Source organism: Hippocampus zosterae, chromosome 2 (assembly GCF_025434085.1).
Source record: "Hippocampus zosterae strain Florida chromosome 2, ASM2543408v3, whole genome shotgun sequence".
Classification (NCBI taxonomy): Eukaryota; Metazoa; Chordata; class Actinopteri; order Syngnathiformes; family Syngnathidae; genus Hippocampus; species Hippocampus zosterae.
In genome coordinates, this window is record NC_067452.1 from 34,670,937 (window position 1) to 34,688,119 (window position 17,183).

At 43.2% G+C, this 17,183-nt stretch overlaps 1 protein-coding gene across 4 annotated transcripts in view; it reads left to right on the forward strand.

The window, feature by feature from the left end:
- The window catches only part of celsr3 (cadherin, EGF LAG seven-pass G-type receptor 3), a 66,821-nt gene that overhangs the window by 16,289 nt on the left and 33,349 nt on the right, over nucleotides 1-17,183 (forward strand). For 2 of the 4 annotated variants that reach the window (XM_052057323.1, XM_052057325.1), the window contains exons 2-8: nucleotides 286-629; nucleotides 1,944-2,232; nucleotides 12,838-13,060; nucleotides 14,777-14,892; nucleotides 15,038-15,126; nucleotides 15,415-15,429; nucleotides 16,452-16,609. In XM_052057323.1, the coding sequence (XP_051913283.1) occupies nucleotides 286-629; nucleotides 1,944-2,232; nucleotides 12,838-13,060; nucleotides 14,777-14,892; nucleotides 15,038-15,126; nucleotides 15,415-15,429; nucleotides 16,452-16,609 (1,234 nt within the window). The remainder of the gene's footprint in view (nucleotides 1-285; nucleotides 630-1,943; nucleotides 2,233-12,837; nucleotides 13,061-14,776; nucleotides 14,893-15,037; nucleotides 15,127-15,414; nucleotides 15,430-16,451; nucleotides 16,610-17,183) is intronic. The other 2 variants (XM_052057324.1, XM_052057326.1) reach the window with 1 other exon arrangement.

Here is a 17,183-nt window from a genome sequence, read left to right on the forward strand (position 1 = left end):
ACCAGTGTGAGTGCCATCGAAACACATTCTTAGTTCTTCGTGACATCTGACATTACACCTTATCATTATTTGTTTGCATTGTTATTTGTGTGAAATATTTGTACAACAATGCACATGACAATATTTACCCCCATTCCAAATTATTATTCATTTATCCTGCATTGGATTGATTCATTTTCTCCTCTTTGCTCGTGTCTTCATTCATCACCTTGTTGTTTCTCCCTTCACCTTATTAATGTTTTAATTAATCTTGGTGGGTTTTTCTTTTTCTTCTTTTGCTTACAGATGGCGTTCACAGCATTTCGGCGCACTGCGTTCTACGTGTGCTCATCATTACCGAGGACATGCTGGGCAGCAGCGTCACCGTCCGCCTGCAGAACATGTCCCAGGAGCACTTCCTCTCACCGCTGCTGGGTCACTTCCTGGAGGGTGTGTCGGCGGTTCTCTCTGTGCCCGTCGAGGACGTCTTTGTGTTCAACATCCAGCCGGACATGGATGCGGCTCCGAGAGGGATCCTGAATGTGAGCTTTTCCGCGGCGCTACCAGGGGGACACTTCTTTCCTTCCGAGGCCCTGGAGGAACAACTGTACCTGAACAGGCCGCGGCTGACCTCGCTCACACAGATGGAGGTTTGTAACCCTGCAAGAAACTCCCTACACCAATGCTTGTGACACTCCGTTGCTTTTGACGTACCTTTACATTCGTTCCCATGGCGACGGAAGCCATCATGGAATGTGTGATTGAGATGAGCATAAAGGGAGTTTAACCTTGAAGAAAGAACAGTGCTCTTTCAATACAGTCAATTTATGTTAAAATACATTGACTACTGCCACGCGTCTTGAACGGTACATGCCCTGTTAAAAAAAAAAATGCACACAAAAGGCAAATCTTGAGAAGCTAAGGAGTGAATATGATAACAACATCCAATTGCCTTGACTAAGCGTCCAAACAGAATGTTTGCATCGAAACACAGGCTACTCAGATGCCACAGGGGCCAGATATGCTGTAAAATATTCACCAACGTTTTAATCCTCATTTCCTGTCTTTTCTTGAACCTTTCACATTAATGACTACGGGTCGCCGATGATGTAGTGGTATGCTCGCCTGGCCTGTGTGCAGGCAGCGTGGGGTCGATTCCCAATCGGTGACGGTGTGGGTGTGAATGGTCATTTGTTTCGATATGTGCCCTGCGACTGACTGGCAAACAGTTCAGGTTGAAGTTTGCCTTTCGCCCAAAGTCAGCTGAGATAGGCTCCAGCAACTCCCCGCGACCCGATTCAGGATAAGCGGTGTTGAAAATGGATAGAAGGATGGATGGAGTACTGAACAAACTGTATTGACAAAAAACACTAGCAGGTGTAGACCAGAGAAAGTAAATCAAAAACACAAACAAAGTCCTGAAAACCAGAAGAAACCAAAGTAACAAGTCAAGTCAACAGTATTTATAGAGCACTTTCAAACAACCATCGCTGCATACAAAGTGCTGTACATGGAGCAATTTAACATGCACAATAAACAGTAAGACAAATCGGTAATAAAGGCAGTAGAAAGCACCAAACAGTAAAACCAAGAACAAATCTAAGTCATGCTCTAAAGCCCATCCAACAAAGTCTGACAGAACCCAAGGAAACTAAAGACAAGCAAACTGACGAGACAACAAGGAACACCTGGACGAGACCCAAAGGGAGCGCTGATTGGTTGACACAAGGGACCCTGATGACAATAGGCGGACACAAAACCAAACGAGGAAGACAAAAGCACAGGAGGAAGCAAAACCAAAACGACAACTAAACAAAAACAGAATCATGACAAATGGCTCAGATGTTAATTTTGCTATATCGCCCACAGCCTCAGAGGGGCATATCTACATTTCATCGGTAACCGCTTTGACATGCTGTGATCAATGTCCCCCCCGCCCCTTGACATTTTCTGCCCCCCCTCAGGTCCTTCCATTTGATGACAACGTGTGTCTACGTGAGCCGTGTCAGAACTACATGAAGTGCATCTCCGTGCTGCGCTTCAATAGCTCCGCCCCCTTCATTTCCTCCCCCTCCATCCTGTTCCGGCCCATTCACCCCATCGCCGGCCTGCGCTGCCGCTGTCCTGTGGGCTTCACCGGTGACTACTGCGAAACCGAGATCAATCTTTGCTATTCCAACCCTTGCCTGAACGGAGGGGTGTGCACCCGCAAAGAGGGAGGGTACACGTGCATCTGCCGTGAGGACTACACCGGTGAGTTCTGCTCTACTCTATTTGTACAAACAGAATTAGTTGGACATTTTACTGAAATGAAGCACAATATTATGCTGGAACTTCTTAAACGGCAACTCCATATGGAAGTGATGCAATCAACAGGGTAAGAACATAAATTACTTTCAAACAAAAACAAAGCCTGAAAAAGTTCGCAACCGTGAGTTCCCACAAAGTTGCAGTTCACTTTTTCCAACCTATCCCGAGCTACGGATGGAAAAAGGTTCTCTGCGCTCAACGCTGGAGATCTAAACCACGAATGAAAACTACCTTATAAATAAATGATTGGCAACATCTCTCCTTACCTCACCTTGAAATTATGAAACCATGATGAGAAACGCGAATCTATACTTTATTCATTTTTCAAAAACATTTTTGCATACCAAATGTTTTTTTTATATTGTATTGGAGCTGATGTTTCCCCCAATATATTCATTCATTCATTCATTCATTTTCAGAGCCGCTTGATCCTCACTAGGGTCGCGGGGGTTGCTGGAGCCTATCCCAGCTGTCTTCGGGCAGTAGGCGGGGGACACCCTGAATCGGTTGCCAGCCAATCGCAGGGCACACAGAAACGAACAACCATTCGCACTCACACTTGCACATCGGGACAATTTAGAGTGTTCAATCAGCCTGCCACGCATGTTTTTGGAATGTGGGAGGAAACCGGAGCACCCAGAGAAAACCCACGCAGGCCCGGGGAGAACATGCAAACTCCACACAGGGAGGCCGGAGCTGGAATCGAACCCGGTACCTCTGCACTGTGAAGCCGACGTGCTAACCACTGGACTACCGGGCCGCCCCCCCATTATATTGTCTCGTAATAATGATTATTGTTATCTTTGGTAAAATATTGCAATAATATTGTACCGAGCTTCACGGTCGATTGGTTAGCACGTCCGTCTCACAGTGCAGAGGTGCAGGGTTCAATTTCGACTCCGGCCTTCCCGTGTGGAGTTTGCATGCTCTCCCCGTTCCTGCGTGGGTTTTCTCCGGGTACTGCCATTTTCCAAAAACATGCATGGTAGGATAATTGAACACTGTACAACTGTGCTAAGATGTTCTCGTGAGCACGAGTGGTTGTTCGTCTATGTGTGCCCTGCGATTACCTAGCAACCAGTTCATGGTGTACCCCACTTGAGATAGGCTCCAGAAAGCCCGTGATCATCCTGAGGATAAGCGGATCAGATAATCAATGGGTGGAAATTGTACTGCAAATTACTTTGAAAATCCCACTCATAGCAATGACAAGAGGAAACTTTTTTTTTTTGGACCTTATCCTAAAATTGTTAATTATGTGTAGAATAGGCTTTCACTTTTGCATAAGAGTTTAGTAAATTGTGAAGAGAGTTGCCGTGTTTGTTTGTTTTGCATAGGAAAGATTCACAAATAGAAGCTGCTAATGATGGCCGTGCCGTGTAATTATTGTTGTTTTTCACTTCCATGTAATTACTATGGATGTGGTTGAGATCTGAGACGAATAAGTGTGTTACGCCACTCATGAATTTCAAATCCGGATCGGCTCCCTAAAAAAAAGAAAGTTGGCCTCGGGTAAAAAATGTTTTTTGTTTTTTTGTCGTAACGCCAAGGAAAAGAACACACATTGTGTGGCGTTTCTGTGAGGGGAAACCAACGGTGTTCTTTGTTGACGTACCACATTGACATTGTTTTTGATCCGCTGTGTTTTCCCACTTTTGTCATATTGAGCCTGACAACATGAAACACGCACCATCGTCTTGCGGGAAAACGTCTGCTTTCCAGTTGTCTACCTGTTACTTTGTTATTTATGCACACAGACACACGCGGCACCACAACATAAAACTGCAGGGGTTTTTTTAAACTTCATTTTTTTATTTGAATTGAAATGATGCTGTACAGTGTCACATCAGAGAGGAAAAAGTGGTTTCAAACTCCCACTGAGACATTCAGGAAGAGTCAAGGCAAAGGCAGAATGGGAAAAAAAAACAGCACAATTGGTAGAATTACAGAACTCAAGGACTAACGATTTGTTGGCTCTCCAGTGGTCTCAGGCAAGTAGAATCGACTGATGTTATGTGAACGAGTCAGCCGAGAGGAGTAGAGGTGTCTGGGTGACTGATCCAGGATCTGTCAGTATAAATAAAAGCAACAGATTTATCACAGCAGATGATCAAGCCTTTCAAGGACAGCGGTTACTACAGTGGACAGCTTATCATGTTATCGGGTTACAGGTTATCATGGTTACAATGCTGACTAATACCTAACATGGACCATCAGCGGAAGGCTTTGATGGGAAAAAAGAGGAAAAAAAATTCTGTCCATATTTCTCGCCGCGGCCATTGACTTGTTAGCGCGTCGACCTCACAGTGCAGAGGTCGTGGGTTCGATTCCGGCTCCGACCTTCCTGTGTGTAGTTGGCATTTTCTCCCCGTGCCTGGTTGTGTTTTCTCTGGGTACTCCGGTTTCCTCCCACATGCATGACAGGTTGATTGAACACTCCAAATTGTCCCGAGGTGTGAGTGTGAGCGCGGATGGTTGTTCGTCTCTATGTGCGTTTAGCTGGCAACTGGTTCAGGGTGTCCCCCGCCTACTGCCTGAAGACGGCTGGGATAGGCTCAAGAACAACCTGCGACCCTTGTGAAGATAATGGAAGGATGGATGGAGGTTTATATATAATATTCATTCATTCATCTTCCGTACCGCTTGATCCTCAATAGGGTCGCGGGGGGTGCTGGAGCCTATCCCAGCTGTCTCCGGGCAGTAGGCGGGGGACACCCTGAATCGGTTGCCAGACAATCGCAGGGCACACATAGACAAACAATCATCCACGCTCACACTCACACCTAGGGACAATTCAGAGTGTTCAATCAGCCTGCCATGCATATTTTTGGAATGTGGGAGGAAACCGGAGCACCCGGAGAAAACCCACGCAGGCCCGGGGAGAACATGCAAACTCCACACAGGGAGGCTGGAGCTGGAATCGAACCCGGTACCTCTGCACTGTGAAGCCGACGTGCTAACCACTGGACTTATATATAATATGTACCGTTTATATATTCTCTTGAATTTCTATGGAAAAGTATCCATGATGCCATGAAAAAGATACATCGATAAAGGACACTCAAGATAGGGATGCATGACACATAAAATGTGCTCTTAAGGGAGTGCTTCGAGCTACACAGACGAGACGAGACACAAACAGGGACGCAAACTAAATTAGTTTGTGAGGAGAGGGAGAGACGACGCAAATAGAAATGAACTCTTGTGGTGTTTGTGCAGAGGGCTCTTTTTTTTTTCGCACACAGCGAATTTGAGACAAAAGCTAAACTGAGAGGGTGAGGAAATGTAGGTAAAGACCCGATTCGTTTTGGCTATTATAAGTGAGAAATACGTTCGACAGAGGAGAGAGAAAAAGATCACACATTTAAGCTCTCTAATGAACGTTGTAAATAATAATACCTCATTCGCACAATCTTTTGCTGTTTTATGAAGCTAGTCGATTGATTCAAGTGTTTGCTGTGTAGAAATATAAAGCAGCATACATGTAAGTGAGGTATGTTTCGGTGAAACTGAATCTTGTAGCACAATCCCACAATTTAGAACGAGATGGAGGAGTGCTTTGTTTGATACGAAGCCGGGTGGTCGCTGATGGTCGAAATTAGCTTTCAATGGCTTAACTACTGCACACCAAAACCCAAGAGAGGGGAAGTACAAGCACAGGACTGCTGTCCAGCGCTCTGAATGTCTCAGTGCAATCATCAGCACACATCATTATTGCCACACTGTTCTCATGAGTAGATCGTACAATTATGACCAGTCACTCACAGTCACGAGGAGCATTTTGAGTGTATTTTTTTCGGCTTGCTTAAACACCATAGCATACAGCGCCCGATTCAACAAGGCGTCACAACCTCAGCACGGCGCTGCATTTGTCCAAACTTGAGATGGATATTTCAGATACTGTATAGTCGAAAAACAAAAAATAGCTTGGAGAGGAAACAGTTGAAACACAGCTATTTATATTGACATACGTATTTTTAAAAAATCAACACTTGGCATGGACTTAAACAACTAACTGGTATCCATCTATCCATTTTCTAATCCGCTTATCCTCACGAGGGTCACGGGGGGTGCTGGAGCCCAACCCAGCCGTCGTTGGGTAGTAGGCAGGGGACACCTTGAACTGGTTGCCAGCCAATCGCAGGCCACACGTGGACGAACAACCATTCGCAGTCACACTTGGGGACAATTTAGAGCATTCCATTAACCTGCCATGCAGGTTTTTTTTTTAATGTGTGAGGATACTGGATTACCCGGAGAAAACCCACGCAGGCACGGGGAGAACAGGCAAACTCTACACAGGAAGGCCGGAGCCGGAATCAAACCCTATAGTTTTGCATTGTGAGGCTAATGTGCTAACCAGGCATCCACCGTGCCGCCGTAGGAAAATGGTAGTTAAAAAAATAATAATTGTAATTGCACGGTTTTAAAACCCATAAAATGCAGCAAGTGGACACTTTGCGGATACCCCCTCAGTCTGTTGGGAAAACTAAAAAGGGATGTTTCCAAGTGTTAGACAGGATGAAAAAGATAAATATTTCAAAGGATCAAAAAAAAGATTCCATCAGAAGTCTTTTTTACCTTTGAACAGCTGCCGTCAAGTAACTCAACCCAGGAAGCGGCCTTTCACAGTACAGCTTTGCCTTGTCGAGAATTAAACATTGACAGCAATTAAACATTGACATTTATTTATGCGAAAAAGAAGTCACAGATTAAGCAAATTGGGAGTCCATTATGCATTCCTTGAGGGCGCTGTTGGTGAGAAAGAGAACGAGTGAGAGAGGTGAGATTTAAAAGGGAGCAAGACCTACAGAGAGGAGACAAGAGCGAGGAAAGAGGGATCTGCGTGGCGCGTATTGGCCTCCAGGGATGCGCCATGTGGTCGGGTGGGAGCAGAGGAAGGGGACCAGGCGGTGGGAGTCGAGGCGGAGCAAACGAAGATGCCTAGGGGTGGTTGAAGAATATCGTGGCTTTGATGAATAAAACATCTGCATGAATGAAAGGATGGCGTGAATACATTAAGCCGAGCGTGGAAGAGGAAGAAGGGATGAGCAACTCAAGATGAGGCAAGATGGACAAAGATCGAGCGAGAGCGCAGGTGAGGAAAGGAAGGATGAAGCAATAGACCGGAGGGAGGCAAAGTGAAACAAAAACAAAACCACACTTAAATGATGATTCAGGTAGAAGCGTAACGTTTCTGGACTTGAATCATGTTCTAAAAATGGGTTTTGCTTTGGATGGGATGCAGTACTGTGAATCCCCACCGTCTTAAGTATTGGTGCATGGAGTGTAACGCATTGTGAATTTAATCGAGGCGCTGGCAGACAGATTCTGAACGTCGTGCAGATGGTGGATGTCATCGGATTTCATTCATAAATATGACAACAGCGCGCATCGAACCGTCAGAATCATTGGATGCATTGTTAACATTAACGTCTTTGTTGTAGTTTGAAAATCTTTCCTCTGGTTACGGTACCACGCATGGACATGAACGATTGGGGGGAGAGATGGTCTCTAAATGTGTACTTCACAGCTGTGATCTGTGCTTGCTCTCACCAACCTGACATCATCTGCTCATGCAGGTCTGCTTGCAGTTCCTTATAAACGTACCTTGTGTGCTTCAACGTCCTTTATGGACTCCAGCAATCAATTTTTGCTTCTGCCATGTTGTGAACTCTGTGGCTCAAACGGCAATTTTAAAGTGAATGACAAGTGCCGCTTTGGTTGGCTGTGAATTAAGTCTGTTGTGTTCACACCCACAATGGCGCAGATCAACCATGTCTAATTCGACAAGCTGCGTGCATCTGAAAAAAAAAACTAAAACTTGGTGTCACAGAGTAAGACTGCACTTTGCTCATGACCTGGCACCAATATAGAGCCAGAGGTGTTAATGTTAATCATAAGTGCCATGTTTATATACAGTATTTTAGCGTTAAATGTTAAATTCTGGGCGGCCCGGTAGTCCAGTGGTTAGCACGTCGGCTTCACAGTGCAGAGGTACCGGGTTCGATTCCAGCTCCGGCCTCCCTGTGTGGAGTTTGCATGTTCTCCCCGGGCCTGCGTGGGTTTTCTCCGGGTGCTCCGGTTTCCTCCCACATTCCAAAAACATGCGTGGCAGGCTGATTGAACACTCTAAATTGTCCCTAGGTGTGAGTGTGAGTGCGAATGGTTGTTCGTCTCTGTGTGCCCTGCGATTGGCTGGCAACCGATTCAGGGTGTCCCCCGCCTACTGCCCGAAGACAGCTGGGATAGGCTCCAGCACCCCCCGCGACCCTAGTGAGGATCAAGCGGCTCGGAAGATGAATGAATGTTAAATTCTGTAAAATACAATTCACATGCAAAGAAATATATAGTATGTGTAAATCAATTTTAGGCGAATACTGGATGCGCACTGACAAATTTGTATCATTGATTTGTGAATATTTTTCGGTGAAATAACTTAACTCCCTCTTTTCACAATCCAAGAATGAAAAACAAAAGTGTCGTTCTTTACTTTCCCTATTTCCCTATATCTAGCCTCTGTTTTTTGACCTGTTCCCAACTTTGTGTTCAACATCAACCCGATTGTGTGTTTGGCATGTGCGTGCGTGCATGCATGTGTGTGTGTGAATGTGTTATTTATAAGTGTGTTTTAAGTCTCACCACACGCATTATTCATGAGTATTAATGTCTATCCATTTATTTTAATATTAATGAGCCTGTGCAGAAAAACGGTCCAAGAGACAAAGGCAAGACAGCCAATTTGCTGGATTAGCAAAAGTGTGTCCTTCTTTAATAGGCAGCCTTAGTGTGTGTGTGGGTGGGTGTGTGTGTGGGTGGGTGGGTAGGTGGGTGTGTGTGGGTGGGTGGACGCATGCTCTCGTCATGTTTTGGATGTCGAAAACGCGGGACCAGTCCTGGAAGATGCGAAAAGGTGACAATCATTCAATTATTGGCTCAAGACTTTTAATGTGTGAGTCCAGCTGCTCTTCCTTCCTTCCTTCCTTCCTTCCTCATGGCGGTTTGGTGGTTTGATGAAGACTTGTGGGGACAAACAAACAAACAATGGTCAAGAAAGCAAAGTGGTGGTGGGAGAAACCACAAGACTCAAAGAGCATTTGTCAGTGGCTCCGTACATAGTCCGAGGAGTGTACAACATACTTGGAGAATGTCGAAGTGAAACTAAAAACAATGATATAGCAACAATGTCACTCTATCGCCTGAAAGCACTCAGAGACGCTCAAATCAGATTTCTCTGAATACATTTTCAATGCGGACTAGCTCAACAACAAGTGGGAAGACTGCGGTTGTTTTACTGTTTCTGTTCACTTGCGTTTCTGTAGGTGTGTGTTGGGTGGGGGGTTTCCTTACTTGCCCTCTAAACATGTGTAGCCGCTGTTACATTTCTCAATGTCTTCTCTGTCAGATGATATTTTCGTTCAGACTACCACGGGGGAAAGGCGAAGGTTGCTATTGACTTCCAACCATCTGCCTATGTGCTGGCGGGTGTGTTTGTGTGATGTGTGGACCTTTTGCTGGTGGGCACCAGTTAAAAGTGGCGCAAACAACGTGCCAACAGAGACAGTTACATGATCATACTTGACAGCCTCAAGGGTGAGGGGCAAGGATTCTTTGTTCTTTTTTTGTGTGTGCACACAAGAGATACCGTAGGTATGACACACACAATTGGGTGTCATGCTTCTGTTTGTCATCTTATGCCGTGTCGATGCTTGAAAGGCTGTCGTCAGGTTTTTAAGAGAGTCCTTAAAGGGCAGTGTATCCGCAGGCCAGTTTCAAACCCTCTTTGCTCTTTTTTTTTTCGTCTGGAAAAGCCAAGAGGGAGAGTGTGAGTGTGAGCAGCTGTTGTGTCAAAATACGTTTGTGTCCAAATAGGCTGGAGGAAAGGTAGAGACTGTGCATCGACGTGCTTCATTCTGTGTGTGGTGATGGTGGGCTTACGTGGGTGTTTCTTTTCTCAGGGGGTGAGATAAAACTCAATTTTGTTGTTACCTCCACCAAGGAGGCTGCTTGGGTGTGTGCAAAAGTAAATTTCTATGAAATTGAAACAACAGAGAGTGTGTCATAAACAGTCATCAAGCCGTAGTTGTAATTAAATTGCCATGTCATGCAACTTTATGATCTGCACGGTACATTTGTGAATCCAACGGGGAATCCTTCTGCTTACACTTAACTGCAAAGGGAACTTTCCGAAATGTGACTTGGGCTAAGGCCCCCGCTTAGATTCTTTGTTACTTTCAAATTTGGGCAAAATACTGTTATTTAAGGCATTAACCTTAACCCTCGTAGTCCACCGCTTGCGATAAATGTAAAATTATGTCTTTGAATCAAAGGCAAAGGCATTCGGAAAAACACGAGAGAGATGAAACGTATGGGGGGTTCTAAAATGGCCTAAATTTCATGACGTCACCGGCTGATAATTCTCAGGCATTGCAGCAATAATAAAAAAGGTTTTGATTCCGTAATCTTCACAATTTACATATTTTGCACCATAGAGACCCATTATAATTCATATTTTTGAATGCATCGTAAACCTAATGTGTAAACATGCATTTCACGCGATTTTTACGTCAATCGCTTTGTTTTCACTTGGACAGACGTATGCATGCCACATTGCTGGGTTGAGGTCATTCCAATTGTGCAACTTTTAGGTGGCGCCAGAGGATCGCAAATGAGTTTGACTTTTTGCAGGAGGCTTCAAACCAATGCATTTTACATGAACACGTCCGGTCGGGATTGTTAGTATGGCTTGGTTGGGACCTCCAGACACAATTTTTTTTTCCTTTTGCAAAAAATAAAGAATAAAAAATCCCAAAGAACTAATAAAAAACTATATACGTATGGATAGCACAGATGCCTCTGAACATTTTGAGTGTTTGAAAAAAAAAAAAGTTTGTATAACACAAAATACGTCATTACAAAAATTGTAAAATGCGTAACTTAGGGTTTTTTTCATTTGAAGTACCCAAGGGTTAAATTAGGTGGTGGTCGCCGCAACATATTTCAGCTAGTCTGTAAAGTGGAGGGAGAAATGCCAGCAACGCGTTTGCCCGCTTTCAGCATATAACCTGATGACACGTTTATTTAGGTTGTCGGCCATTTGTAAATAGAGGTTGTTTCCTAAATCTAACGAGGTAATCTGTCGTGCTATTAAGAGACCGTATAGATGCCACACTCACTTGATGATCCCTTTTGTCAGATTGCCAATTATCTTTTTTTGTTTTCCCCATCATATCCCATGTTCGCTACATTTGATCTACTCTAAAGGTCAGTCCTCTACAAAAGAAGCTCTTAGTCCTCCTCAAGGAATCAGCACCCCGCTGCCTGTACTCCATAATGAAGGAGACATTTGCATAAAGAGGAGAGTGTAATTGGCTGCTTGATTGAGAAGAAAAACGAGCGGTCTTTGAAAAGGGTGCATAATGACGATAGAATCAGTACTGGTTTTGTTTACACTACTTTTAGATCCTTATAAACTTCCAGGTAAAACCTTCTGATGGTTCCAGTGCAACAGTAAAATGACTCATTCCCGGAAATGTTATTATAAAACTAGGCGAAAAGCAGTGCTGTATTTCAATCAGTGTGTATTGTTTCTTGTTCTCATACTGTTCCTAAAAGAGGAAAAGCTTTGCTGAGCGGGTGTCTTCAGGTAAGGCAAAGCTTCAAGCTAGGTGCCAACAAGCCTGACAAACGAGTTCACTCACGAGGTCGAGCTCATTCGAATCCTGGCTCGGGCCTTTCTGTTTGGAGGGAGGTGCAAATGGAGGTCCACAGGCTGCTGAATGGTCATTTTGAATGAAAAAAAAAGTTTTTACTCTACTGCAGAGGATGCTGAACACTTGCGACGCTGCACTATTTGCTGATCTTTGTTGATATTTTAAAAAAAATGCTTTTGGAGTTTTTGGGTGGGGAAAGCACCCGCTTTTGTGGGGAATGGATGCTGGAGAATTAGCAGGGGTTTTTGTAGAAATATTTGGGATTACAAATACCCACCCCCCCACCCTCAAATTAATTTCAATAGCCATATATTATATACACGCTTTCACTTTCCCCAGCAAATAGGAAGGTTCTGGTTTAGAGTTTTAAGTTGTAATATCACCATTCACCACTAGATGGCAGACATGACCGTTGTGCTTTCACCTGGTCTTATACAGCACTATACGACAACGTGAGTAGCGCCTAATAACTTTTTTTGCTGATATGGAATGACATGCAGAACAAACGTTGAGTGAGTTGTTTTTTGTGGAGAAATTCACAAAATATGTTCTTGCACTTGATGTTGGTTTGCTGTTGATCAGTTTTGTGCTGTCCTTGAATGGTCAATGAATGATTGATGTAAGAGAGACCTTTGCACTGCAAAAAAAAAAGTTTATTTTATTGTTTGCCTCAAACCCTTGTTGTTTATGCAGTCAGTGTATGCATTGAGAAACGATTGTGAAAAAAAATCCATATTTTTAGAGCATTTATTTTGCATGTGCACCTTTTGGGGTTATTTTTATTAAAATGGCACTTTTGTCTTACAGTGAAATATGATGTGCGCTTGCTATACAGGTGACCAATGCGAATTTGACCGGCGACGTGGCGGCTGCGTGCCGGGCGTGTGTCGTAACGGAGGAACGTGTCGGGAGCTCTCGGGTGGCGGCTTCCGCTGCGAGTGTCCTGCCGGCGGGTACGAGCGACCGTACTGCACCGTCACCTCCCGCTCCTTCCCCCCAAAGACCTTCGCCATGTTCCGGGGCCTCAGACAGCGGTTTCACCTCTCCATCTCCTTAACGTAAGTAGATAAGAATACATTTTTTTTCTGTTGCTATCACGTTTCCTTGGGCTCTCATCCCTCGAAATGCAATTTCCCTCATCCAGAGATCTATAATTACACCTCTTTGATTCCTATCTTGCGGATTTTTTTCTGCCTTTTTATTTCATCTCCATCTCGTAGATCGATGCCATTCGCTTTCCTTTTCGCTCGTCTCCATCACACCCTTGTGAGGATAAAGCGGATCAGAAAATGGTTGAATGGACGGATGCATCTTTAGGTGGCTCATCAAAGTGTCTCCACCGACATTTTTTGCCCTGATCTACATATTTTCTTTATCATCCCGTTCGCTTCAAGCAAGAATGTTTGGGCTGATTTTGCAGAGCACAGCATTGCAGGGCTCGACCATTTCTTAAGTCACCGCTTAACCCCCCACCCAAAAAAAAAAGAAAAAAAATTATCGCTTTCTTCATCATTCACCTTCAGAGGTGCGCAATTTGTCATTGCCGCGGGGCCTAAAGACAGATACTGGGTAAATGTGCGGTGCTCCCTGGGGCTGCAGCATGCAGGAGATGTTTGTGTGTACAGGCCAGCTGGAGGAGTGTGTACGCTGCATAGACCAACCAACATTAGTTGAGCGATTTTCAGGCGGAGGACATCAATATGTTTTGCCATCAGGGGACACAGATGCAGTGCGATCTAAAATATGCTTTCACATTACGTTTTTACAACATATTAATGAAACGAGCGATAGCACAATGCGTTAGGGATAGACACATTGGGCACAATATGTAGAATTGACCGCATCCTTTCCTTTCTGTCTGCGTTTTAGCCGCTGGTTGGTTAGCAGAAACTTGATAGCTCCGCATAACCTTGCCAAGCATGGTGCAGTCCTGCTGCAGTGACTGCTGTCGAATGAATCAATATTTGAACAACTAGAACCAATTCTCTTTGTCTTCTGCTATATTCACATTTACAAGACTTTTGAACTTACTTTTAATTAAAAAAAAAAAATCCATCGTCTGATGGTCTTACAATGCTTTAGAAGTGAAGTCCACCCCATGTGCGAATCAGGATTATATTAGCGCTTGATTTTAAATTCTTAGTTTTTATTTCATTTTGAATGTTTTTTTTTAAATTCAGTTTGTTGTTATTATCTTTTAGTGTGGGTGTGTTGTTTTTTATCTTACAAATTATAAAAAAATCATTTCAGTTGTCATTTGTTGATGACTCTTGATGCAAATGTTTTTAAGTTTACCCTCAAAACGAGATGCCTTTTCCTCATGCTTATGATTAAGCTCTTTGAAAGTATTTTTATAATTTCGTATATATATATATATATATATATATATATAGACCGAGAGAGAGAATGTAAAATAATATTCAGGCAAAGCGGCTCTGTTTGGAATTCTTGCAATAAAAAAAGAAGACAATCAAAACAGCTTGAGAACATTTCAACAAAGGCTGTGATTTTAGTGACAGAAATATTGAATCTAAGCTGTGTTTTTATGTTTAAGCAGAATACTATGACATGCTAACCTCTCCAATGCTTTTCAGTATGCTTTCTTTTCTGACATATTTTCCATGTGTCGGACAATCATGTGAATATATTGTGATGAGGGCCTATTTTGTGCTAGTGACAACCAAAGTTAGCTTTACTAGCATATCCTGCACATTTTTCAGGAACTTGCCATGAAGCTGATATAATAAGCGGCTCTGTTTTTTTTCTTCTTCTAGTTTTGCAACACTTGAGAGCAGCGGTCTTCTGTTCTACAATGGACGCTTCAACGAGAAGCATGACTTTCTTGCCCTGGAGATCCAAGAGGGTCAAGTGGTGCTCAAATATTCCACCGGTATGTTTCTCGATTGGACTCAGACTTTGTACAAACTCTGAGGAAAACATGTTCTCTAAATACTGTACATTTTGGACAACAGAAAACAAAAACAAAACAAAAAAAACCCTGCAAGGTGTTTGAGTTTTTTCTACTCCACCTGCAGGTGAATCGTCCACCCTGGTGAGTCCTTTCCTGCCTGGAGGTGTGAGTGATGGGGAATGGCACACAGTTCACATCCACTATTACAACAAGGTGAGTTGTTGATCTTTGTGTGTTGTTTAACAATTGCGCTACTTTATTATTCTCGCTCACATTTCACATATCATTGCAGAATGACTTCACCTCATTTGCCTTCCTCCTGAATTTTAATTGCTTTTGCTGTGTCTGCAGAATCGATTTTCAGACTTCATGCCAACAAAGCTCATTTATTGAGAACAAACGCGTGTTTGCACCATCACACGGGTGTTTGCTTGTCATTCGAGCCTTGCACAGTAAATGCACATCACCTTTAATTTTGCTCTGTTCTTTTATTTTCCTCAGCCAGCTATACGCTATGTGAGTATGACTGCGTGAGAGTCCTCATACATGCTGTCTGTCTTCCTTTCTTACCCTGCAGATTGTGTGTGAACAGTTTATTGTGTCTTGCCTGAGCAATAACTCCTTTCCTCTTTCCTTGCTATGAGATATGAAACATGTATCCCATTGACAGGCTATATGTTAGACTGAGAGTAACACATGGAATGGACTTTTGTGTCCAGAATACACGGTTGATTTGAAGCATGTTCTTTCTATGAACTTGTGCCAAAACGGTATGTTCTTGAAATATCGCAATTTATAATACATTAATTGCCATATGCGTGTCACAATTTTATTGAGAAGACTTTCATGTTATTTGTTAAAATTTAGTGAAAGGGACTAAAATTAGCTGACAAATGTGAGAAGTAAATACAGCAGAACCTGGCCCTCTACGATTGTTGTTGAAATGTTTTGTTTCAGTTTGGACAATTCCCCTCTCCTATGACTATTGTCAAAACTTATTCAAGTAGAGATGAACTAACACTCAGTGAAGGGTGCTAGCTACACCGTAAGATGGATACGCTACCAATGGTAGAAATCAGCCACACTGTCAATTAGCGACACTGACATATAGATGTGCTAGCCATGTTAGCAACAAACAATGGAGGCACAACCAGCTATGCTACTACCTGGACACGCTAGCACCAGGAACAATTAGCCATGGCGATAGCTATAGTAACTTGCTATGGTGATTAACAATGTTAGCAACAAGCCAGCCGTACTAGCAAATAGCACTACATTAAGTATAGATTTATATATCTATCTATATCTATTGATACATTCCAACGACTTGCGTCTCTGAATGAATGCTAAGTCCCAGATGATATCCGGTGGGATTTCATTTCTAGTGCGTTTCGAGTTGACAATTTCGTTCTTAGATGTGCGTTTCAATAAACAAACAAACAAACAAACAAACAAACACAGTTGTGTCATACAACACATTCTGGAAAAAAAGAAAAAGAAAATCATTCTTTTTTTATTTTGCTCCTATGTGTGTTCAGCCGAGGCGCAGCACAAGTGGCGAGGCCCAGGGTCCCTCAGATGAGAAGATTGCAGTTGTGAGCATTGACGACTGCGATACAGCCTTGTCACTCCGCTTTGGCACCCAGCTTGGAAATTACAGCTGTGCTGCTCAGGGCAAACAGACCAGCAGCAAGAAGTGAGTATCTGTCTGGGAGACTTTTTTTTTTCATACCAAAATATTATGTTTACAGTTACAGGGCCAATATATGGATTGTTTTTAATTTGCGAGTCATGTAGTCCTGCTCCCCTAGAGTTCCAGAATGAAGAAAGCTTGAAATAGGATATTAAGTCGCCTTTCACGAGATCCGACAGTTCACCAGTTCACTACATGCTCCCTGGTGATTTGCTGTGTTTCTCTAATGATCTCGTTACCCGTTTTATACTTCATCTTCATTTCTTTCAGCAATGCCTGCTCTCCCATCTTTAATAAAACATCCTAATATGCCAATGTGCTGTCACCAGAAATTTGCAGTGAATTATATGAACCATATTAGCATGAAATACTTTGGGAATTTTGTGCTAATATGGCATTTTCTGCAACAAACAACACATAAAACGGATATGCTGCAGTCACAATGTTAAATATCGGCATGAAAACGAAATATGTTCTGGGCACATTTGAATTAATGGAAATGGGTATGAACAGTTGAAAACGTCAGTGTGAATGGATGTGTTTTCCTACATGTGCCCTGCAACTGATTGGCTACCAG